At 58.2% G+C, this 23,718-nt stretch overlaps 3 protein-coding genes across 7 annotated transcripts; 1 reads left to right on the forward strand and 2 right to left on the reverse strand.

The window, feature by feature from the left end:
- Positions 1 to 174: 174 nt before the first annotated feature.
- On the reverse strand, positions 175 to 6,018 carry RHOC (ras homolog family member C). 2 transcript variants are annotated; one of them, XM_072766496.1, is made up of 5 exons: positions 5,932 to 6,018; positions 2,735 to 2,898; positions 2,080 to 2,200; positions 1,613 to 1,743; positions 175 to 776 (listed from the first exon to the last, which is right to left on the reverse strand). In XM_072766496.1, exons 2-5 carry the CDS (start codon positions 2,888 to 2,890, stop codon positions 603 to 605), a joined length of 582 nt encoding a protein of 193 aa, XP_072622597.1. In that variant the 5' UTR covers positions 2,891 to 2,898; positions 5,932 to 6,018; the 3' UTR covers positions 175 to 602. The 2 variants fall into 2 exon arrangements, with proteins under 2 accessions (XP_072622597.1, XP_025839112.1); XM_025983327.2 differs by having other exon boundaries at positions 5,625 to 5,958.
- A 1,162-nt stretch (positions 6,019 to 7,180) lies between these two features.
- On the reverse strand, positions 7,181 to 14,230 carry PPM1J (protein phosphatase, Mg2+/Mn2+ dependent 1J). Of its 2 annotated transcripts, none has more exons than XM_025983302.2 (10): positions 13,869 to 14,230; positions 12,420 to 12,534; positions 11,667 to 11,954; positions 11,270 to 11,382; positions 10,869 to 10,953; positions 10,180 to 10,298; positions 9,914 to 9,977; positions 9,654 to 9,761; positions 9,385 to 9,536; positions 7,181 to 7,424 (listed from the first exon to the last, which is right to left on the reverse strand). In XM_025983302.2, the coding sequence occupies exons 1-10, from the start codon at positions 14,192 to 14,194 to the stop codon at positions 7,289 to 7,291; spliced, it is 1,506 nt and encodes a 501-aa protein (XP_025839087.1). In that variant the 5' UTR covers positions 14,195 to 14,230; the 3' UTR covers positions 7,181 to 7,288. The 2 variants fall into 2 exon arrangements, with proteins under 2 accessions (XP_025839087.1, XP_025839086.1); XM_025983301.2 differs by lacking the exon at positions 7,181 to 7,424 and adding an exon at positions 8,922 to 9,239.
- A 1,947-nt stretch (positions 14,231 to 16,177) lies between these two features.
- TAFA3 (TAFA chemokine like family member 3) lies at positions 16,178 to 23,491 on the forward strand. Of its 3 annotated transcripts, XR_012003014.1 has the most exons (5): positions 17,987 to 18,266; positions 20,721 to 20,814; positions 21,439 to 21,710; positions 22,536 to 22,659; positions 23,269 to 23,491. XR_012003014.1 is itself a non-coding variant. In XM_025983329.2 (3 exons), exons 1-3 carry the CDS (start codon positions 16,200 to 16,202, stop codon positions 23,335 to 23,337), a joined length of 327 nt encoding a protein of 108 aa, XP_025839114.1. In that variant the 5' UTR covers positions 16,178 to 16,199; the 3' UTR covers positions 23,338 to 23,491. The 3 variants fall into 3 exon arrangements, 1 of the variants encoding a protein (XP_025839114.1); XM_025983329.2 differs by lacking the exons at positions 17,987 to 18,266; positions 20,721 to 20,814; positions 21,439 to 21,710 and adding an exon at positions 16,178 to 16,333; XR_003232842.2 differs by lacking the exons at positions 20,721 to 20,814; positions 21,439 to 21,710 and having other exon boundaries at positions 18,008 to 18,266.
- Positions 23,492 to 23,718: the final 227 nt, after the last annotated feature.

Raw genomic sequence — 23,718 nt, forward strand, 5'->3', positions numbered from 1 at the left:
CCCAGAGCCAGGCATGACCTCATCCCTTGCTCTGACACTCCACCCTGCCTGCCCAGGAACCTTGCATTTGCAAACTGGGGGCCAGCCTGGCCAGCAACTTGGGAGAGATGGGACTCTTAGCTCATGGCCAAGACAGGGACCTGGAGAGAAAAACGGGAAGCTGCCACACACACGTTGGAACCTGTGGCCTTTATTCATACCTTCCACCAAGTACAGCCAGAGGCAAGGTCCCCAACCAAAGCATAAATGCCAGGGACCCGGGGCTCTGGGTGACATACACTCTCCAAGTCCCCTACCCCAGACACTCCTGTGAGCCCGAAGTATATAAAGTGCTGGTGTGTGATGATCCTCTGGGGAAGGCTGAGGGATCAAGAGCCTCACCCCCGGACCAAGGCAACAGGACAAGGGACTTTGCTCTGGAAGGGCAGGGAGGGCCAGCCTACCACCACCCTGGGGTCTGGTGGGGCAGGGGAAACTCAGATGCAGTCCTGGGCTGGAGGGAATGACAAGGAAGCCTTCCTTCAACAAGTGTGGGGCCAGGAAGGGGGGAGCTTCTGCACCCCCATCAAGGGGGGGGGTGAACAGGGGAGGCCTCTGTGGTCTCAGAGAATGGGACAACCCCTCCGGCGCTTATTCTTGCGAACCTGGAGACCCGCCCGAGTGGCCATCTCGAATACCTCCCTCACCCCCTCCTTGGTCTTGGCTGAGCACTCCAGGTAGCCAAAGGCACTGATCCGGTTGGCCATGTCCCGGCCCTCTTCAGATCGCACGGGCTCCTGAGAAGATAGAAGGCCAGAGGTCAAAGGAAGCTACTGGCTACTTGTAACTCTCCCCCACTTTACCCATAAGTGTAAGTAATCAGAACAAATACCTCTTCCAGCTCTCACCTCACAAAGCACTCAAGCCCCAGCCACCCCGGGTGGTTTCTGGGCCAGGACCCAAAAGACTCAAACACTTACATTAAAAATTGCCTCCACCAGCCCCATACCCCATGGTATGCCCTCCTCCTGCCAGAATGAGTATATGGCACCTCCTAACCCATCTCCCTTCTCATTTCTTTCCAGTCCATGCTCTGTGCCTGCCAAAATAATCCTAACACACATGTGTGACCCGGTTTAAGACTGTGCCATAATTATACTTGCAGGGTAGTCCATAGTCCTCATCCCCCTGGCAACTCTCCTTAATAGACATAGTCCTCTGGCTAGAGAGCCACTACCAGGTAAGCCAACTCCCTTGCTCTCTGGGCCTTCCAGCCATGTCCGATGCCTGCCCACCTGCACCTCCCCAGGTATACTCTGATGGCACGACTTTGGCTACCCCAAGCAAAACATCTAGAGTAAGAGCCTGTCTCTGAGGACAGGGATACTCACTCCTCTTAATCGTCCAACCCAAACAGAATGGACAACAGATGAATAGACTAAAATGCCAGGTGACCTTGGATAAATCACTTCATTTGCTGATAATTTCACCAGGTGTGGGATCAGAGACTAAGAGCCCTTCTAGTTACCCCGCGGAAGGGAGCAGGAGGCAGACCTCCCCCAGGGAGGTCAGCAGGACAGCAGACCCTGAAGCGTCAGTCCTCCACCTCGCCCCCCCTTGGAGCCCCACCCACCTGCTTCATCTTGGCCAGCTCTCTCCTGGTGTGCTCATCTTGCCTCAGGTCCTTCTTGTTCCCCACTAGGATGATGGGCACGTTGGGGCAGAAGTGCTTCACCTCTGGGGTCCATTTCTCAGGAATGTTTTCTGCACAGACGTGTCCCAACAGGTGTTGGTGCCTCCACTTAGGCCAGAAAGCCCTGCCCCCTCCAAGCCCCCTTTTCTCCCCGCAGCTGTCTTAGAGGCTCTTCAACATGACAGTCCCTTTCATGGCTCAAGAGCCCCTCTCCCTACCACAAAGACCCTCTGATCCTCCCCAGGGCCAGAGTCCCCACCCCATAGTGCAGGGGCAGGAGCCTAATGGCACCTCTCCCCACCCCATCTCTGAAGGTGGCTAAACTGAGCCAAGGAGATCTGCCCCCAGCGGGCTGGTCCCAAGAGCTTCTCAGTGCCCTTCTCCCAATGCCCTCACCCCCACCTCACCCAGGCTGTCGGGGCTGTCGATGGAGAAGCACATGAGGATGACATCAGTGTCCGGGTAGGAGAGAGGCCGTAGGCGATCATAGTCTTCCTGCCCAGCCGTGTCCCATAGAGCCAGTTCCACCTGATGCCAAGGGCCAGTGAGTAGCTGGCCTGAGGGTCCCAGGGCCCTCCCTTACCACCCAGAGGTCCTCTGAAACCACTGGTCATTTAGGTTCACTCAATATCCATTTACAAAAGCCCTGGCTATGTGCCCAGGACAACGCTCATCACTGTCACACAACATAAACTGGGTGAGTTTCTAGAGATGCTGAGCCACAGGTGCTTGATCTTCATGGAGGTCATGAGCCACAGCCTGAGCACCAGGAATGGACCGTAAGTCACAAGAACCTCCAAAGGAAGCCTTGTCATTACCCCCATTTTGTAGTCTGGAGTCGGAGGGGGCCCAGATTATGGATGGGATGCGGGGGCGCGGGGCAGAGAACCAGGAGGCATCTCTAGATGTCCTGAAACTACAGTTTCGCTTCCTGACTTACACTGAATCCAGCAGGGAGACTGGAGCAGGGAAGTGCATGGATGGTGAGGAGGGGCAGCCAAGGGCTGTAGGACTAGGGCGAGGTGGGTTCCCCGGGGGCACCAGGAGGGGCTCCATGGTCACCTGCTTGCCGTCCACCTCTATGTCCGCGATGTAGTTCTCAAAGACAGTAGGGACATAGACCTCTGGGAACTGATCCTTGCTGAAGACGATGAGGAGGCAGGTCTTCCCACAGGCTCCATCTCCCACAATCACTAGCTTCTTTCTGATCGCAGCCATGGCTGGGGCTGGCAGGAGGGAAGCGGGGGCCAGGTGGGGGCAGGGGGAGAAGCCAGTAAATCCCAAGACATTTCTCTGGGGCCCCCAAGACCTCCTGGAAACTGAAGCCTCCACAAAGGGAGGTTGAGGGCCTTACTCAGGTGTGCGTTCTTGCCAAGGACCAATCGATCAAACAACTGAGCTTGAAGTTTCTAATCTCGGGGGCAGGGCCAGGTGTCCCTGGACAGATTAGAATACAGGGTTGGGAGGTGGAAGGACCACCCACCCAGGGGACAGAAAACAGATTTCTGGTCCAATCCGCCAACTGTGAGATCCTGGACACCTAGAGGGGGGCTCCGGGGTTGGGGCCCCTTCTGGAAGAGCTGGCTTTCACCTGCTATATACCAGGGTTTCAAGTCACACTCTGTTACCAGGATTTTGATACTTTTAAAGTTTAGCAATCACAAGGGCCCTATCATGGACATGTCGGCCCTGGCTCAGAGCAGGTCATGCCCGCCCCGTTGCAGTGAGGAGTCCCTCTCCAGACCACAGGCTGGCACAGCCAACTACCAGGGGACAGGTGGGTAAGAGCAAGTCTGCTGAGCATTTCGGTAAAAACCATCCCCCTCAGTCCCCAGAAGCCTGGGAAGGTAGAGGGTGCGCTTCCATTCTGACAAACCTAGGTGAGGTTAGGACTCGTGTCAAAAAAAAAAAAAAAAGGACTCGTGTGTCAGAGTTGGGGGTGGGGGGCACACTGGAAGCCAGGCTCCATGACTCTAGGGTCTGTCACCTTTTCTACGTATCACCTCAGAGATGGGAAAGAGAGCTGAGGGAGGGGAAACCCAGGGAGGGCAGTGGCAGCAGCCAGCCAGCCTCCCCGGCCCACCCCATCCCAGTCCCCAAAGCTAGCCCCAGTCGCACAAAGGAGGCTCAGTCCCCGCGGTGCCCACAGCCCACATTTGGGCAGCCTGCCCTCCTCTCCCCATCCTCCTGGGCCCTGGCGGCAACACTGGGTCACTCAGCCCCAGGCAGGGGACAATGACCATACTGTGGGAGCAACACATCCACCATGGCTGAGGGACACAATAATCTACTAGGGAATCACCTCCACCCACTCCTGGAACAGCCCCTTCCTCCCCTCTGTCTAGCTCACCCCAAGGCCCTGCCCACCTCTCCCTGTGACTCAGGGCAAGGAGTCAGTTTGCCGAGGTTTCCGTAGGGTCCCAGCCCCAGCACAGCTGAGCGAGCATCATGCCTCCCCAGCCTCCCAGCCTCCTAGCCCCGGATCTGAGCCTCACTTCCTCCCTCCCTGGGGACAGAAGCTGCTCTCCAGCCAGCTGAGGCTCCCCCAGGTCTGCGGCCTCTGAGGAAGAGAGGGCGGACTTGGAGCCAGGAGGCAGCGAGGCCGTAGGGAAGAAGGAGGGGGCCAGAGGCGGAGCTGGGAGGAGCTCCCAAAACTGAGCAGAAAAGGGCTGGTCCCCAAACCAACCAGGCAGCCAGCAGTTAAGGGAGAAAGGGATGGTAACCTGATCTCTGCCCCAAACCGGGCTTTTTCTCTCGGACTCATATCCTGTCAAACTGGGCTGAGCTCCTGGACTCCTCACAGACCACCACCACCCCACAGCCCTGGCTTGTCTGCCTTTGAGGAAAGCAAGGAGTCTGAGCCCAAAGCTAGTTCTCTCCAACAGTAAGATCCTGGGTGGCCTCCCTCCACACACACACACACACACACACACACACACATACAAGTGGGATGAGAGGAAGTGGATGAGTCAGAGAGAATTTATAGGAATTCAGAGGATACCACCACACTGTCCCCACCATAAAGGGGCTCTCCCCCTAGTACCCCAAAAGATAGGCAAGGCACTCACTGTGCCAGCAGGTCCCCTCCAAAGATGGAAACCACCTTCAAAAAGGGAGTTCTCCCTGGAAATTCTGCCCAAGTGATTAACTCCCCCGTACCCGGTCCCGCTAGTTCCATTGGCCCAGCTGGGCAAAAACAGGCTGGGGGCACCTGGGATGGGCAGTGCTGGTGAAGGGCAGTCACCTCCACAGTGAGAACCGGTTGCTTAGATGTGAGCAGGCCACTCACTGCCTCCCTGCAGCAGGGCATTTAGGTGGTACGAAATGGTGGGAGGCACAGAGGCCAGAAATCAGGGGCAAGGGCATGCATTAAGTGATCTGGAGCCCCCAGCTCAATCCAAAGACTTTCCCTTCACTCTCTCATTGGGCAAGAAAAGCAGCCGGCTAGGCCAAGCCAGGCCAGGCCAGTAGGCCCAAGGCCAACATGGCAAAGGAAAACCGCTCCCTATGAAAGGCAGCCCCACAGGAACTGCCCTACTGACCCTCAGAGGGGCAACAGAACCCAACACAGAGGCTGGAATGCAGCCCACCAGCTCCTGGGCCTTCCCTAGGACAAGACGAACCCCTCTCTCCTCAATCACGCTCCAAATGTCCAGATGCCTGAGGGTGGGCTGCAGCCTGCACACCAGCCCTGAGGGCTGGGGAGGAAATCAGGTACCACCTCGACTTTCAAGCCAGAAGTGAGGACGGGACTCAGCCCCGGGTCCTCCGGCCCAAAGTGCCGCAGGGCTACGGGATAACCCTCCGCCAGGCTGGGGAGTGCAGGGGAGGGGGCTCTGGAAGAGAGGAGGTCCTTTTCCTAAAGGAGCTGCAGCCTGCCGGGCCTCCCCGACCTCGCCGTCCAGGGGGCGCCCCCGCGGGTCACGCCTCGGCCCACTCCCGGAGCTCCCACCTCTCTCCGGATCCGCGCCGCGACCCACACCGCAGCCCGGGGGCCGGAGCGTCGGGCCGGGGGCTCCGTCGCCGACCGAGACCGGAGTTGCCTCCTGGCTTCTCGCCCGGCGGGGCGGGTTCCGGGAAGCCGGGAAGGGGAGGCCAGAGGCCCGCGGGGCAGTGGCCGGGGCTGCGGGGGAGCCCTCGCCGCTGCCCAGCGAGGGGCCAGGCCGAGGCCCCCGCCCCGCCGCGCGCCCGCCCCGCGCTGAGCCGAGCGGACGGAGGCGGCAGTGCCCTCCCGGGGCCGCCCTCACCCGGCCCGGTACCTTCCGCTCCGCCGCCTCCAGCTGCGCGGCCAGGGCCAGAGGCTGAGACTGACCCGGGGAGGGGGCCCGCCCTCCTCTGGCGCCGGCGGGGCGGGGAGGGGCGAGGCGGGCCGGGCCAGGGGAGGGGCCGCGGGGGCGGGGGCGGGGGCGCGGTCGGGGGCGGGGGCGCGGACGCGGGCGGGGGCGGGGGCGCGGGCGGGGGCGGGGGCGCGGGGTCGCGGGCGGGGGCGGGGGCGCGGGGTCGCGGGCGGGGTCGGGGGCGCGGGCGGGGTCGGGGGCGGGGCCGGGGGCGCGGGCGGGGTCGGGGGCGGGAGCGGGGTCGCGGGCGGGGTCGGGGGCGGGAGCGGGGTGGCGGGCGCGGGCGGGGGCGCGGGCGGGGGCGGGGCCAGGGTCGCGGGCGGGGGCGCGGGCGGGGCCGGGGGCGGGGCCGGGGTCGGGGGCGGGGCCGGGGGCGCGGGCGGGGTCGGGGGCGCGGGCGGGGGCGCGGGCGCGGGCGGGGGCGGGGGCGGGGCCAGGGTCGCGGGCGGGGGCGGGGTCGCGGGCGGGGTCGGGGGCGGGGTCGGGGGCGGGGCCGGGGGCGCGGGCGGGGTCGGGGGCGGGAGCGGGGTCGCGGGAGCGGGCGGGGGCGCGGGCGCGGGCGGGGGCGGGGCCGGGGGCGGGGGCGGGGTCGCGGGCGAGGGCGCGGGCGGGGCCGGGGGCGGGGGCGCGGGCGGGGTCGGGGGCAGGAGCGGGGTCGCGGGCGGGGGCGGGGGGGCGGCCCTCGGCTCCGGCTGCGCAAGGCCCGGCTGCGGCCGCCGCGGTTCGCGGGCTGCGGGGCCGGAGTCGTGGGGGCCGCGCGGCCGCTCACGGAGTGGGCGGGCCCCGAGGGGCCTCGGCTTCCGCCCCGCCCTGCAGCCCCGGGGGTCCGGCTTGGGGAAAGTTGCGGGGCGCGGGGGGCGCTGCTGCCCCCCCGTGGCCGAGCGGCCACGCGCGCCCACACCCCGGCCCCGGGACCTCGCGGCAGGCGGCGGCGGCGGACGGGCGCCCCCCGCTCGGGGAGTCCCGCGGGGTCGGTTCCGCCCGACACCCCGCCCCGGCCCCTAGGACTCTTCGGACCCTTTGAGGCCCAGGCCACCTCCCCACCTCGACGATTCCCTTGCTTCCCCCCGCTCGGCATTGCCTGGGGTCGCTGTGTCCCCCGGGAGGGCACTCCTGGAAGCCTTTCCCGACCTCAGCTTCCGCCCCCGGGGCGCTGCCTCTGTGCCGCCGGGGACTCGGCCGGTCCGACACGTCGCACTGGGCATGTATCTCCGCGTCTGTCTCTTTTCCTGTTCAGGTGGCTGAGGAGGATGAGGATGAGGAGCCTACCAGTGTTTTATTAGTTTGTGACCTGTTCGCTACATAGCTCAGCCCGCTGATTCCTCATCATGGATCTTTGGGTTAAGCATGTCCATCTCCTTTTGCTTGTAAGGATACTGAGGCTCAGAGAAGTGGCTTGCCCAAATTTTTGCGATCTGTATGAGACAAGTGGAGTTCAGTCAGGGCCATCTGGCTCTGGAGCTGGTGCTTTCTCCCTGCTTGTCCTCTACACCCTACCCACCTGTCCATCCCCACTGCCTGGCACACTGTGTAGCACATCTCACCGTTTTTCAAGAAATATTCTCTGAATGAACGAATGCCAGAAGTCATGTAGACTTAAAAGCTCTGAAGTGCAGACCACACTTTTGATATAAATGAGTAAGCCAAGGTCCAGAGAGGTTGGGTCCCCAAGCCTCTTCAGGTGCCCACCCCGACCCTCGGATAGAACACGCACTGAGTGTGGACTGGGAGCTATGAGCTCAGTTCAGATGGATTTCTGTCCTCAAAGACCCTACAGTCCAAATTCAAAAAACAACTTGAAGATAGCAAGTTACTGAACCCTCATTACATGCAACTGACTCTAGTTTATGCATGCATAAACTACTTTAGTCCTTAAAACAACTGTATGAGGTAGCACTGTTACTTCCATTCTGCTGAGAAGCAAATTGAGGCTTGGAGGGGTTGCAGAGCTAGTGGACCTGGACAGCAGGGCTCTAGAGCTTCTACCCTTAACTGCTACTCCATACCCATTCCTGATGTAGACAGTTACATTACAGGAGGCGGTGGCTATACAGGGGGCATGCATGGGCTGTGGGATACCCAGGCCCAGGACAAGGACAACTTATCTGGACAAGTTTTCCAGATAAGGCGATGTGTAGATGTTAAATGGGTTGGAGGCACAATAGGCCCAAAGAGTTATGGAACCCCTGGGAGGGTGGGGTTGGGGCTGAAAAATGGGGCTGGAAGAGGACGCAGTGGCCCAATCATGAATATCCTTGTATGCCACACTCAAGAGTTGAGTGTTGATTTTGGTCAAGGTGCAGTAGGGAGCCACTGAAATGTTCTCTCAAGGGAATAACCAACTCAGATCCACACTGTAAAAAAGGTCATATTCGGGGATACGGGGTTGTGACCTGGAGACAAGAGTTTGGAGACTAATGTTATAGTAATAGTAGGGGTGGGGACAGGTGGACAAGTATCAAACATATTTTGTAATATAGAGTCAACAGCACATAGGGACTGATTCACTTGCTGAGTAAGAGGCAGAAGTCAAAGGTGAGCAACTGCAAGCTTTCTACCTTGGGCTGACAAGCTGGTGCTCACTGATGTGGTGAACCAGGAGGCTCAGGTTTGTAGGGAAGTGATGGCCTCCGAAGTATGTTGAGTTGAAGTGTCCATGGGATGTCTAGGAGATATTCAGGAGACAACTAGGACCTGTGGGCCAAAAGCTCAGGATCTGGGCTGGAAATACCAACTTGGAGAACGCCAGCAGGTGTATGAAGCCACAGAAGCGGTTGAGAGTGCACTGAGTGGGACGAGGGTGGAGAGAAGGAAGGAACCTGGGAGCACTACATTTTTAGGGCTGCTCTGGTATACCTTCCACCCCCTGAAAGAGCCTTTTGGTTTCTAATCAAAGTAAATCAAGACACACATTTTTATTCATCCGGTTTATTTGCCACTAGCTATAATTTTGGATCTAACTGGTATCCCTTCTTCAGTTAAGTTGCCACTAAAGGTCAGGGGGACAACTGCAGAGTTTGGGTTGGCAGACAGTAGGCATGGAGAGGCTAGGATGGTGGTGGGAGGGTCGGGGCTGAGCGCCTCAGGAGTAACTGCCTGGCCCTCCCAGGGGGATGACGAAGACCGAGATGTCATCCCCGGAACCCAGCTTGTTGTTGGGGAGACGCCAGCTACGGTCCCGGGGGGTGCCCCGGGCCCCCAGGACCAGAGCTTGGGCCAGAGCTGTGTACCTGCCAGGAGCACACATGCACATTCATGTACCAACATGTATATGGGAAGATCAATACACAGGCCCTCATGTGGGTCCCCCAAGCGTTGCTTCCCTTTGCCCCTACCTTCCCCACTGTCATCCCCCCATGGCCATGCAACCCTTACCTGCTGGGGTCATTGGGCTCATAGGCCGACAGCACCCTGTCCACAGTGGCAGCTACCTCACAGTCACTGGTGACATCCCACAGCCCATCGGTGCCCAGGACTAGCACATCATCTGGGCAGTGCTCGTACTGTGTCAGGTCATACACTCGCACCTGGTGGGGAGCAGAGAGTGGAGAAGGAGCCTGGGGACAAAGGGACCCTGGGAGAAAGCCAGCCTGGGGCCGCCAGAGGAGGGAAGGGATGGTTGAGGAAGCCCCCCTACGGCTCACCTCAGGGAAGCAGGAGAGGAAGGGCTTGATGGGTAGAGTGGAGCTGCAGACTTTGAGGTTGTGGTCTCCCAAGCCCCGGGTCACCCCAATGGTGGCCATCACTCGAGCCTGAAGGGAAGGAGTGTGGGTGCTGCCCCGGCCCTCTCCCAGGCTCTGAAGCTGTGGACCCTCCCACCCCGACCCTCGGATAGAACATCCACCTCCCTAGACAAGTTGTGGTGGGTCCTCCTGCCCTCTCCCTCCTCTACCATGGAGTTTACCTTTTTGCCCTCCCCACAGACCAGAGGAAACCTGAGATCTTCCAGCTCGATCTTTTTGTAGGCCCTGGGGGAAGGGGGGAGTAGAGGAGGAATCACCCAGGCATCCAAAGGCCCTCTCCCTGAGGACCTATGCTCTTCACACATGCCCCTAAAGAGGAACGCATCCCCCCAACCCCCAGTCTGGCCCAGTCTCCAGCTTCCTGTGGCTGGTAAGGGCCTGGCTGTGTTGCCATGGGAACAGGCCCCAGCTCAGAGGGAAGTGTTACCAGCCAGTCATGTTCTGGTCCCTGTACAGCATCCTCTGCCCCAGCTCCTTGGGCTGAATTCTGCGGGGAAACTCCAGGTGGGTGAACTCACCGCCTAGCAGCTCCGGTTTCAGGAAGCCCTGTGGTTGGGGGTGGCCAGACAGAGCAGAGGGCCGCGGGCATCAGGCTCCTGGCATGGCCTGGCCTAGAGACCGCATGAACTGCAGCAGGACCGCAAATGAGGGGCAGTGCCCTGCACTGTTCTCATGCTAATAAGGTACCGGAACTCATCCAACCTCATGGCCGCCCGTTAGGGAAGGGGCTGTGGATGTGAATTAGCAAAACATCTGAAGGCCAGACAATCAGCAAAGGACTCGGACCAGGATTCAACCCCAGACAGTGCAGCTCGGGAGTCAGCCCTACACAGCACTGAACCACGCTACCCCTCAGAGGCCTTTGCTACTTCCCTTCTCCACCTCTAACTCCACTTCCTTCCTTAGCTGGGGCCATGGTGGGAGCACCGGAGAGGGGCCCACACTCCTTCTTGCTCTGCACTCCACTGGCCCGGCTGGGCCATCATGTGGAGAGCAGAGCAGCCTTTCCAGTGAGCGGCCAGTAAGGAGCTGTGTGTGTGGAGGTGGGGACATAGGCTAAAGGGAACCACCAAGAGTCGATGAAGAATGGGCCTTGGGAGGTTAGTGCCTACTTACAAGCAGCTGAAGGCGCTGGCGCTCAGTCTCCGGGGTGAACTCCTGGGACATTGGAATGATTTCACCATTCCGGACAATGATGGCTCTGCCCAGAGGAAGAAAACGTTTGGGCCGGGCTCTCCTCAGACTCTTTGTGGAGAATTCCAAAAAGACCAGGCCTTCCCCATTAAGACTCTATCTTGGGGGTCCTCACTCAGACCTTGGGCTTTCTCATTCAAACCCTCATCTTGCCTCTCTGCCGTGGCTATTTCAGGCCCTTCTTTGTGTCTGTGACCCCTCCTGACACCCTCCCTCTGTCCAGTTTTTTTATTTTTTGACATCCACCACCTCATTCTCTTCTCCTCCCCCATCTCAGAGAGTGTGACCCCCTGTAGGCATTCTCACACACCTCCTCCCCATACCTGCTGTCACCTGCATTGGCCACATACACCTTGCCTAGCAAGTAGACCACTACCAGTGCACAGCAGCCCCCCTCTGCTTGGTGGCCACGCCGCTCCTGGGCCATCTGCTCATCCTGCATGTGAGGAAGGGTCAAAGGGGGGGGGGGGAGTGGGGAAGAGGTTTTAGGCACACAACCTCCACCCCCATCTGCAGAAGTAAACTTGCCCAGCCAAGCCACACTGGAGGAGAGGAAGGAAGACATGAATCTGACTCCCCCTTCCTTCCCCTGGGAACCAATCTCTGCTCAGGCCCTCAAAGATGTGGGTTCTCAGGGCCCCTTAGGCCACTTGATTCCCATACAGAGTTGACCAGAGTATCTGCCTAGGAGGCCCTTGCTCCGGAGAGTCACCCACTCACCATGAACTGGAAGGCATTCTCAATGGCCCCCACTACCAGACTCTCATGGGTCACTTCCTTCTGTGAAGACCAGCAGGACTGGGGACCAACCAAGTGAGAAGAATCAGAGGAACCTGGGGCTCCTGGGGTAGATGGGAGGCAGAGGGGAGGTGGCGAGGCATCCTGGAGTATTTCTACCAGGTCCTTTAGCTGCTCCTGGATGTGGCGATGCAGGAGCTTGGAGGCCATTTCAGCAGCTCCGCCCCCTGCATGCCCATCAAACAGGCCCCAGTAGTAGAAGCAGAGTCCCTGGTGAAGGAAAAGTGGGAGATGAATGAGGGAGTATGTGTGTATGTGTGTGAGTGTGTGTTTTATGTAAGGAGAAAAGCAAGACTGGGCAACCATATAAACATCAGAGAGGAGGTCAGAGTTTGATATGAAAGGTGAATCAGATTTATTCACTCATTTATCAAGGGCCTATTATGAGTCAGAAAGTAAAGCATCAAAAACGCCAAGCTCCAAGGATAAAAGATAGAAAAATCAACATTGGCAATTAATTAAGTCATCCATAAATACGGGACTACCTAAGTTCTAAGTGGCAAACTGAACATTTATACTGACAGTCTAAGCGGTCAATGCCATTTCCATGCCAGAAGTAGAAAGCCAGCCAGTTAGGGGTTAGGTTGGCTGCCTTAGTTTTCAAACTGAATGCCTACAACAGGGGGAATCAGTGTCCCCAGTCTCCGGAGGCTAGGGGAAGGGGTAGGGGCTTACCTGACCTCCGCTCGGCTCCCTAGGTGCCCCTGAAACACTCCTCCGACCTTCCACATACACCACTTCACAACAGGCCTGGTCCTCATTGTGCCGGCTTTTGCCAGCGTTGATGACCCTGCCAGGCCAGAGTGACCACATCAGGTTGGACACCAGACCAGGTCCTGGAATAACCCTCACCTTAGACACACACACCCTCTCTAGCCCGCCAGCCAAACTGAGAAAGGTCACAGCCACCTGGGATCCAGGCCAGGAAGAGGTGGAAAAGGGAGGCAGTCCAAGGCACAAGGAGTGACGTCTGGGTGTCTGGCCCCACCACCTCACAGGAAGGCCCACGGTGGCAGGTGCCTGCCTCCACTCCCCCATCCCTGGCAAAGGGTGCTCCCCGGGGCTGCTGGGGAAGGAGCTGGCTGGACAGGGACCTTGGAAGGTCTCACTGCCCTGCTTGCCAAGATCCTACATCCCACCCTGAAGCCTGCTAATCAACTTTTCTAGTGCCTGGTCCATGGTGCCCCACCCTCATGGGCACACCCACCTTTATCTTAAAATCATCCAGTGAAAGTTTCTGCTGCTTTGGCAGTGAGGAAGTGCTCCAGCCCATATAGGGAAACAGGAATTGAAATAGGGTAGGGGTGGAAGCCCACCTGGACTGCGCAGGAGCCGCATAACCACCAACTCTTCCCGAATAGCTCAAGGAGCTGGTGGTGGGGCCACGGGTCTACTGGCCGCCACTCAACGACCTCAGCGCCCCCGACTCCCTCAGTGCTCTGCTCTCCCAGTAGAGACATTAAAACTGTAGCCAGGCTGAGAGCCAGCCGGCTGCTCCCGCCGCTGCGGCCGGGGGTCCGCGCCGAGGCCCGGCCAGGGCAAGGCCCGCCCGCCGAGGGACATTCAAAAGGGGACCCATCTGCTTCCCCGGGCGGCCCCCTCCCCCGCCCCTGGGGAAGCCGGAGGCCGCCTGGTGTCGCGGGCTATTTCTGGGTGTGGAGGGGGAGGGGAACGGTAAGAGGGACAGAAACTGGGGCGCTAGGGTCGGGAAGCCCAGGAGCGAGTCTTTCCAGCCTCCATCTCCTCTATTAAAAGCGCACCCACCCCCCCTTGAACCCCGCCGGGCCCCGACTGAGAACTGGCCAACTCATCCTCCACGGGGCCCTCCGCCCTCCGGTCTCTGGAAGGGAACAAGGTCCGGGGGCGGCGCCGGTGAGGGTGGTCAACGAGCTGGAAGGTCCTAAGGAAAACCGCGCCGAGCGAGAAGGGGCTGGGAGGGGGTGCGGCCCGAAGCCCAGAGGATAGCAAAGGTCCCGGGAGAAGGGAGCTCCCCGCGCCGCGCGCCGCCAGGGGCACGCGTCCCCGCGCCGGGGATGCCCAGCTGGGGAAGAGGCTGGGGGCTGGGGGCTGGGGGCTGGGGGCTGGGGGTCCCATCCTGCCTACGGTGTTCTCGGGGGCGCTCACTCGGCGTAGCCCGTGCTCCAGGGCAGGCGACGGCCGGTGTCCGGGGGGCTTTGCACAGCCCGGCCAGCGTGGTCGTCGGCGCGTCGCAGCCCCCCTGGGCTCAGCTGCAGAAAGGTCGGTCGGGAGAAGCTCGCTCGAGCCTCTACTGTCTTCGCCGGCGCCGCGCTCCCGCTCCCCGCCCTCGCCGGAGGGCTCCTGGGCGCTCCTGGAGGAGCGGCGGACTGCGCGGAGGGCGCGTTGGGCAGGTCTGGGGACTTGGGGCGCGGAGGCGGAGCGCCCCCGGAGCTCACCAGGTGCGCCACGGCCGAGCGCACCCGGTTTAGCATGCTGCCTCCCTGCCCCGCCCTCGGCCGTGGCCCCGCCCCGAGGACGGCCCCGCCCCGAGGACGGCCCCGCCCCCTGGGGCGCGCGGTGGGCGGGGCTCGCTCCCGCGGGCTCTCCCTGGCCATTGGCTCCGGGACGGCGGGGCGGGGCCCGGCGAAACTTCCTCCTGCTCCGGGCCGCCCCTGGCCCCGCCCCTCGGCTCCCCGCCCGCTCGGTCCCGGTTCCCACTTCGCTCCGCCTCAGTGTCTTTGGGGAAGCGGGGTGTGCGCTCGTGGGAAGGGGATGGAGGCAAGGACACCTATTTCGGCCGTGTACGAGACGACACATCAGCTGGAACTTCCCCTTTGTGACGGGGCAGGTGGCGTCTGCTCGCTCTCGGTTTGTGGCCGCCAGCCTGCCCGAGGGTGAGGAGCTGTTGACCTCGGAGCGAAACCGGTAGCCTCCGCGACCGCTGGGCGTGGAGCACCCGGTGCGACACCACCTCCGGCTGGGGCTGCTGGAGTGAGAGCGAAGGCTAGCGGGCAGGCGCTGGGCGTGTGGTGCGGCTGCTAACGACGCGGGCTGGAGCCGACCATCCGGAATTAGAGAGCTGGGGGTCCCCCGGGCTCCTGCCGGCGCTGTGCCCCATGACGGCCACCTCTAGGTCTGCGAGAGCGGTCGCCACTCTGACTCCACTTTCCTTCTCAGCACCCAAGTTCCCCCCACATTTAGACCTCCTCTGACCACAGCAATGACTTACCAGATAGTGGGTCCGCTACAAAGCACTTTCCATATATTAGACCATTTTATATCAAACAGCAGCCCTTCAAGCTGGGTTTTATTAGGTTCTTTTTACCCATCACGCGTCTGTCATTTTACAGGACTCGCCTCAAGAGGTCACACAGTCGATGAGAGACTCACATCTGTGCCAGTCCCCGGACGCCCGAACTTGGTTGTGATGAACCAAGCTGATTTGCCGGGTTCGTGGAGAAAGGGCTAAAGGGAGGTGAATGGCAGCGGGGGGGGGGGGGGGGGTTCTACTTCTTCCACCTTTCTCCTCCTCCTCCTCCTCAGGCAGAGGCTGAACAAAGATCTGTAGGGCACCGCCAGGGGGAGGCAGAGGCCAGACTAAGCGCCTGCGTGTAAGAGAAACGTGGTCCTCACTGAATGCCCAAGAGCCCTGATCAGAGAATTGATCAGTAGATCTCCAGAGACATCTCCTACCCCATGCACTGTCCAAATACAGACAAGGCCCTGTGGCCTTAAAGCAAGTCGGGGTAGCCCTCAAGAATCACTGGCATGGAGTCCATGGTCGGGACTCTGTCTCTGGGCTCTGTGGGCAGAATGCTTCCTGAACATAACCCTTTTGTTCCTGAGCTAAAGTATGCCCACAGAAGGGGTAGCTTTCCTAGCAGTTTCCAAATAAAAATCTCATAATGGTGGGACACCTGGGCGGCTCAGCAGTTCAGTGTCTGCCTTTGGCTCAGGATGTGAGCCACGTCCTGCATCAGGCTCCCTGCGGGAAGTCTGCTTCTCCCTCTGTCTGTGTCTCTGCCTCTTTCTCTGTGTCTCTCATGAATAAATAAATAGAATCTTTTAAAAAAAATCTCATAATGGTCATTCGGGTCTTTAAATTTGCTGTAATTATACCTACACTCTCGGCAGAGACAGCCAGAAAAATAGAAGTAACAAGAAAAGTGAAATCAGACGCAAATCATATAGAGTGGCAAAGGCAAATGGAAGTAAAGAACATGCTGCTGCTATGGGTATTTCCTTCTTATTTGTGAAAAACTGGAATCAGCTTTCAGATAAATGGCATAAACAACAGCAGCAAGCAAAGCCTGATTAAAAAAATATAACATCCTGGCTATTATTATTCACTGTTTCTGGGGCAGTTGGCTTGCCACTTCTGTGTCACCTTGCTCCCTAATACTTGCTCTTCACAGCACCCACCATGGTGTGGCTGCAAATAAGCCACAGAACCAGGACATAGAGAACCCTAGATCCAGCACCAGGTGGCCAGTGGGGATGTCATTGGTGCCCTTGAGCTCTGGAACACTGCCCCCCTACCTAAATCCTAAGGCTCTCCTGTCTCTGAACATCATACCTCTGATTCCTGGCATCGTCACACCTCCTCCATCCCCCGACTGCTCCAGAATCTGGTAAGAAAATCATCACTTTACTTATCCCTGAGGTAGCAGTAAGTGGGAAGGAAAAGGGGGTGTGGTAGGAAGTCAGACTTGGGAGATAGTCTTCTCTGCTGAGAACTGAGACTGCTCTGTGCCTGACCCTGCCAGGGGTGTGTGTGGCCTTAGCCAGGGAGGGGTCAGAACAGACTCCTTTAACCTAGGCCACATTCAGTGGCTCAGAGTTCAGAAGCAGGCTTTTCACCCTTACCTCTACCCACCCCACTACTCCAATCCCAAAGCCCTCTTAACTAAGAGGAATGTCCTTCCTCCTGAGAGACAAATTCACAGGCCATCTCTCTCTCCCATTTTTCTAATGCTTCCACTTCCAAAATCTTACCCTGTAAAAATTATAAAATTGCAATTATATTGCAACTCATATAATGAAGATATTGGGTCTCAAGTTTGGTTCTCAGGTTGGGTTCACAGCCATCATCCACAGGGACCAGTCCTCAGCCTATTGGGGGTCATCCTGCCTGCTTTGGCCTTTACCCTCATACTTCCTCTAGTTCTTCCTGCCCCTGGTGACACCACTCCTAGGGCAGAGATTCTTTGCTCTTTCCTCCTGGATTTTAACATTTTCACATCTAGAAGTGAATCTAGAAGTGCATTGTCTGATATAATTTTGTATGATGATGGGAATGTTCTATATCTTTTCAATACAGTAGTCCCTAGCTCCATGTGGCTATTGAGGAGCACTAGAAATGTGGCAAGTGCAAATAAGAAACAACCTTTAGATTTTAATTTAATTGATTAGTTAATTTTTTGAAAGGTTGTATTTATTTATTTGAGAGAGCACAGGGGCAGAGGGAGAGAGAGTAGCAGACCCCCTTTACAGAGAGGCAACCTGACGCCAGGCTCCATCCCAGGACTCCCAGGACCCTGGGATCATGACCTGAGCCACCCCAGATTTTATTTAATTTATGTTTAAATAACCACATATGATTAGTGGCTATCCTACTGGATAGTGCAATTCTAGAATCTTCAAGACTCAAAACCCCTTGGGGTCTTGGTCATTCCCCCTCACACACAAGCCCACTCCCACCCTGGAAGCCACGAGATGGGGAGTTTTGTTGTTGTTGTTTAAGATTTATTTATTTATTTATTTATTTATTTATTTATTTATTTGAAAGAGAGAGAGAGAGAGAGAGAGGCAGAGACAGAGGAGGAGGGAGATGCAGGCTCCATGCCAGGAGCCTGTCGATTCCGGGACCCCAGGATCGTGCCCTGGGCCAAAGGCAGGCGCTAAACCGCTGAGCCACCCAGGGATCCCCGAGACGGGGAGTTTTGAGAGGGATGTCTTTGGGTTACCCCGGCCCGCACCAGGGAGAGGTTCACCCGGACGGGACCGCGGACAGCGCGGCGGGACAGGGAGGGACGGTGCGTGGAAGGGCGCGGGGAGGCGCGGCGGGGGGACGGGTGGCGCGGGGAGGCGCGGGGAGGGACCGTGGGGGCGCGGAGAGGCGCGGGCTCCCCTCGCTGGTCTTGCCTCGGCCGCCAGGGATCGCTGCGCGGGTCTGTGCCCGCCCGCCCAGCGGAGCGCTCTGCGCGGAGCCGGGAGCGGTCCGGGAGGGGGCGGCCGCGCGGGGCTGGCGGAGCGGGGGAGCGGGGGGGGCGGGCGGCCCGGAGGCGGCGGCGGCGGCGGCGGCTGCGCGCTCCCTGGGCTGCGGGCGGGAGCCTCGGAGGGACCCCGCTGAGCCTTGCGGAGCTGGCCAGGCGGACCCGGAGTCCGCCGCGCCGCGAGGAGCGAGCCCGGAAGGGACCGTGATGCGGGTTTGGCCGAGCCCCCGGGTCTCAGGGACGCCGCACCTCGGCGAGGGACCCGGGGCTCCTGACTCGACAGCACCCGAGCCCAGCGCTCCCGCCTGCGGTCCGCCTGGCGGAGTCTCTGCGCCGGACTCAGAGGCAGGTGGGCACCGCCGGGGCGGGATGGAGCCCGGCGCTCCGGGCTCTGGGAGCGGAGCGGGCGCTGGGGCGAGCCGAGAGGAGGCAGGGGGACGTCAAGCTCCCAGCGGTCTGCGTCCTCAGCTCCACGCCGTGCGCTGGCTGCTGACCCGGCCTCCCCGTTCCTTGCATCTGCGTTTGGGGAAAACAGGCTGGGAAACTGAGGCAGGAGTGTGGAAACCCAGAACAAACCTCAGAAGCTTCCGTTTCCCCCTTATCCCTGAGGGAGGGAATAGCATTCCAGAGAGCTCAGCCCAAAAGCACATCCCCCGTCTTTTGGGTCTTGCGGTTCCTGGGAGAGTTGGGTTGGAGGATGTGGCAACTCAGGAAAGCGATGCGGATTGCCTGGGAGAAGACAAAGCTGTATGTGACATGATCAGAATGAAGGTTCCTGAAGGAGACAGGGCTCTCCTCTGCGATACGTACTTGGAAAAGAGATCCATTCAGAAGGCCTGGAAGGTCCTGCTGCTGAAACACATCTGTCTCTAGGGTATTGGCACCACTTCCTCCATAGGTCCCTCAGGGCCCCATCGTCCTTCCTACCTAGTCATCTCCACCTCCCCTTGGAGGCCGAGGGAGGGGAGGTTGTAGAGAGAAATGGAGAGGCTTGTGGGCTGGGGCTCCTGGGGCTAGAGCCTGGGAGGCACCCCATTCTAACCCTCTGGATTGGAAATGGGGGTGAGGGTGGTTGAGTTAACCCAGAGCTCCCCTCGAGTCCAGGATGCAGGTGCAGTGGGGAGAGGAAGTGGAGGCAAAAGAATTCAAGACCTTCAGGTAGTTTCCAGGGGCTTCTTGGAGCAGTAGTGTGTCAGATCCTGCTCAGGAGCCTTCCCAGGCCTTCCGCTCCCTCCCAAGGCCAGAGAAATGACAGCAGTTGATCCTAGACACCTCCCTACCATGGGGACAGGTGAACCCCCAGGCTCCTCTTCTCAGACTAGCTGCCCCCAGTGGTCCTGGAGTCTGAGGATCCCTGCGAATTCCCAAAGCAGAGGAGAGACATTGCCCTGGGGCCCTGAATCTTGAGGAGTAGCTTTAGAATTGGGCTCTACTTCAGTGCCACTGCTTGTCCTCACCTCCTGCACAGCTATGGGCTCCCTCTGTCCCTTGCAAAGCCCCCCAAAATCTTTCCTACTTGTTTAGATGGAGTGAGTCTGAGGCCTGTGGATGAATGGATCAGGAGCTGAAAGATCCCCAAAAAAGGTGAACCAGGAGACAGTTGAAGTGGGGGATGGTGGAAGGGTGATGGTGGTGACAGAGATCAAGCACTCTATCCTAGGTCCCGGCATTTGGTTTGGCCTTTGGAGTCCCCAGGACTGTTCTGACACCTGTGAGGCCCCAGCGATGTCCCAGGGGGCCAGCAGTGCAACAGAGGGGTGGTCCAGACTTCTCTGCCCTGGCAGCCCCCTGCTGCTCTATGCCTCTGCTTCCCTGGGATCCCCTCCATTTCTGACTCGAGCTCTGGAGATAAATGGGAAGCCCCGCCCATCAAGGATAGGGGAAGAGAAAAGAGGAGAAGCCAAAGTGGTGCAGCAGGAATAGGACAGGCTTCTGGGCTCTAGGCTCGGCCACCCACGTGCTGCCTGGCCTGGTGCAGTCATCTGACTTCTGTTAGCCCTGGTGTCATTTCTTCTTTTTTAAATTTAAATTTGTTGAGTTCCCGCAGTCCCCCCCCCCCCCCCCCGCCCCCAATAAAAAAGCAATAGGGAGAAAGAGAGAGGGAGAAAGATAAGTCTTCCTTCTACCTCCATCTCTCAGCCAACCAGTTCTCCTTAGTGGCAATCAGTATTACTAGGTTTCTTTGGTACATTTTCCAGAGCTAGCTTATGTATATTTAAGCAACATATAATCCCTCCCTTTTATGCATTTTATAGGCATCATCCTGCACTTTGGTTCCCCTCACCCCACGGTGAATTATCGTTGCCTCAGTACATAAAGTGTTTCCTCATTCTGTTTTACAGCTGCCTGGATGTAGCTGCATTCATACAGATGCTCCACAAATGTATTTAGCCAGACCTGTACTGATGCTTGTTTAGGTTGTGTCCAGGCTTTTAGAATATCAGTTTGCTCATCTGTCAAAGAGGTACAAGTAATCCTACTTTGTAGGACAGTTGTGAAGGCTGCAAGAGCATATACGTGAAGTACCTGGGGTCAAATGCTGAAAAAAATGGGAGTCAAGCCGTACTGTTCCTCCTGTGGCACAGCCCTCCCAGGAACCATGTCTGGTCCATCTGTTAAGACCTGTCTCCACAAAGCTGTCCATGCTTTTCCCAGTTGGACACTCTCCCTGCACCCTTTCCTACGACAGCAATTGTACGGAGTGAGTGCCAGGCTAAGAGCGGCCTAGGGGTGAGGTGTGCATCCTGCAGGAGCTGAGAAGCTCCTGCTCAGAGGTGACCAGGGTGTGTGCTTCTGTCCACAGGATGCATGAGAGGACCTCTCGGAACAGGTGCTTTACTTGGCCTGGCTGTGGACCCTCCTCGCCTCAGCTTCCTTGCAGCCGCCAACTCCCACAGGTCTGGGGGGTGGCAGAGTGTGTGGCAGGTTTTCTCGGGATCCCCAAGACGTGGGCACCACTGCACCCTATTCATTCCATAGTGGGCAGATCTTCAAGGCAGAGTAAATGCAGATTCTAGGGTGCCTGCCTCCTCTTTCTCTTTTTTCTTTTAAAGATTTTATTTATTTATTTGAGATAGAGTGTAAGAGAAAGCACAAGCAGGGAAGAGGGACAGAGGGCAAGGGAGAGGCGGATCCCCCGCTGAATGGGGAGCCTGATGATGATGCTGGGCTCAATCCCAGGACATGGAGATCACGACCTGAACCGCAGGCAGTGGCTTAACCCACTGAACCACCCAGGCATCCCCACCTGCTCTGTTTTTCACCCAGGAAAATCTGCTGTGATTTTCCTCCTGGGATGGCTAAAGCTTGTGTAAGCAGATAATCCATGTAAGCGCCCAGGACCCTTACCCTGACCCCGAGGAAGCCAGAGGAAGTGAGGGCTGGTGGAGAACCCTACCTTTCTTCTGCCCAAAGGCCAGGCTCTGCCAAAGACAGATGACCATGGCCTCACTGGGAGAGAGGACAGACAGGGATGTGGAAGGAGCAGGACGGTTTCACGTGTGTTTCCTCCTCCCCTGCAGCTGCAACTCTCTGAAACACCCTTGCCCTTGGCTGGGAGAGGTCCTGCCAACAAGCAGGGCAGGTAGGAGGGAGCAGGGTTGCGGTCCTGGGCCGGGCCTCTGATCTTGTTCGGCCTCCTCAGTCCTTGTGAAGCAGGACACCTGTGAGGTGATCACCACTCATCGCTGCTGCAACCAGAACCAGGTTGAGGAGCACTCCCAGACTGTCAAATGCTCCTGCTTTTCTGGCCAGGTGGCTGGCACCACACGGGCAAAGCCATCCTGCATGGATGGTGAGCGTGAGTGAGAGTCGGGGACCCAGTGGGGAGGGCCCTGTCACAGGGCTAAGGCCTATCTAACACCGCACCATCTGCTCCGGATGTGATCTCCTACCATCCCAGGGCTTTCGTGGTCAGTCTCATGCTGGGTGAGCTCTGCGGGGAGGACAGTGGATGGGGGCATCCCCACTTCACGGAGAAGGAGAGGCCCTGTTCCACGCCTGCCCTCCCCCTTGTTGGCATTCCATGCCCAGCGCTCCACAGATGCACCCCATCACTCACACCCACCCTCCCAGACTTGCCATCAGATGTGACCTCTTCACCTGCCTCCCCAGGCCTCTCACACACACCCTCCTCTCCTTCTCCTAGGGCCTTGACAGAGACACACACTGTCACTCACACATACCCCACCCCCGCCCCAGATCCCGCCCATGCTCCCAAGCTTGAACTCACATGGCAGGACTATCACTTGTGCTCACACGTGTGCCTGCTTCACACTCCTGTGTGGACCCCTGTGCGCTCGCTCTCCTACACCTAGTGGGTATGGTGAAGGCTGTGCCTCTCTGCTAGTGTGTGGCGGCTCAGCCCCAGGGTTCCTTGGAGGCCTTCCCCTGCCTTCGTCCTGTGCTGTCTTTGGTGACATGTATGGGTCAGTGGGATTGATCCTGGTATGGTGTGTGCCCCCACATCAGCCGAGTACTGCCTTCCTGGGCAGCCCCAAATGCAGGAAAATAGGGACACGCAGGGCTCAGAGCCAGCGATGTGCAAGCGTGCACTTCCTTCTGCACGGACTTGCCACCCTTGGCCGCATGCTGCCCTCACCACCTGCTGCTCCCACAGTCTTATCGTCCTGCAGAAGTGTTGGTGTCACATGGAGCCCTGCCTGCCAGGGGAGGACTGTAAGATGCTCCCAGATCTGTCAGGATGGAGCTGCAGCAATGGACACAGAGTAAAAACCACCAAGGTATTCAGCAATGACCTCCTCCCGCCCCACTCTTCCCCCTTCACGTGGGGTGGAACCTGGAGGGCCCAGGAGACCCGTGTCCCAGGGTGACATCCGTGAGCTCTGTGGGCACACCCTCTGGACTGTCTTGACTAGGGGCTGGAGGTAGGGCGTCGGGGTTTGGGAAGGAGAGAAGTAAAGATGAAAAGGAGGGATTGAGAAAACTCATTCAGAAGAACATCAAAATATCAAAGCATAGCACAAAATAATTAGAAGAAATTGGATGCCACACCCAAAACAGTTGTTTTTTGTCCTTTGTGGAGGAGATTGAATGTAGCCCCCCATCAACATTTGGAAGACCTGTGAAGCCAGTTTTGATGGCTTCTGGCTTCTTTAGATTCTAGCGTGAGGGTCTGCAAAAACGCCCAGGGGCTGAATCTGGCCCACTGACTGTTTTTGCAAATAAAGTTTTATTGGAACGTAACTGTACTCATTTGTTATTATCTATGCTACTTCCCTGCTGGGACAACAGCTGAGTCATTGCAAAGAGACCATATAGCCCACAAGGCCTAAAACATTTACCAGCAGACCTAGTGTTTGGAAAATGATAACTCTATCCTGTATTTCTAGGTTTGGGATTTCCTGGAGGCTGTGCCTGTGTCCCCTTTAATCCTTTCCAGTGCTACTGGTGAGACCTAACCACCAAGGAGATGAAGACATAAAGACTAAGAGGCCAAGAAAAAGACTTGAAGAAGAAGAATGCTTAATATGTTCTCACACCCCAGATCAGCTCAGTTCATATTTTCTAAGTTCATGGAACTCCTACTTTTAGGAGTAAAGATGTAACTCTGTATACACATGTGTTCGTGTTTTTGTGCATCTGTGGATTTGAGTATCTCTATGTCCACAAACAAGGCAGATAGTCACAATGTATAAAAACTACATTAGCACAGAGACTGACTAATTAAGACAGATGCCAGCTGGTAGGTCAGGCCAGTTGGCTACACGTGGCTCAGCACATGACTGCACGCTCCCACTCCACTTGCTGTGGCTGAGATAGACTTTAGAACAGGATAGAGC

This window comes from Vulpes vulpes, chromosome 8 (assembly GCF_048418805.1).
Source record: "Vulpes vulpes isolate BD-2025 chromosome 8, VulVul3, whole genome shotgun sequence".
In the NCBI taxonomy this organism is placed as follows: domain Eukaryota; kingdom Metazoa; phylum Chordata; class Mammalia; order Carnivora; family Canidae; genus Vulpes; species Vulpes vulpes.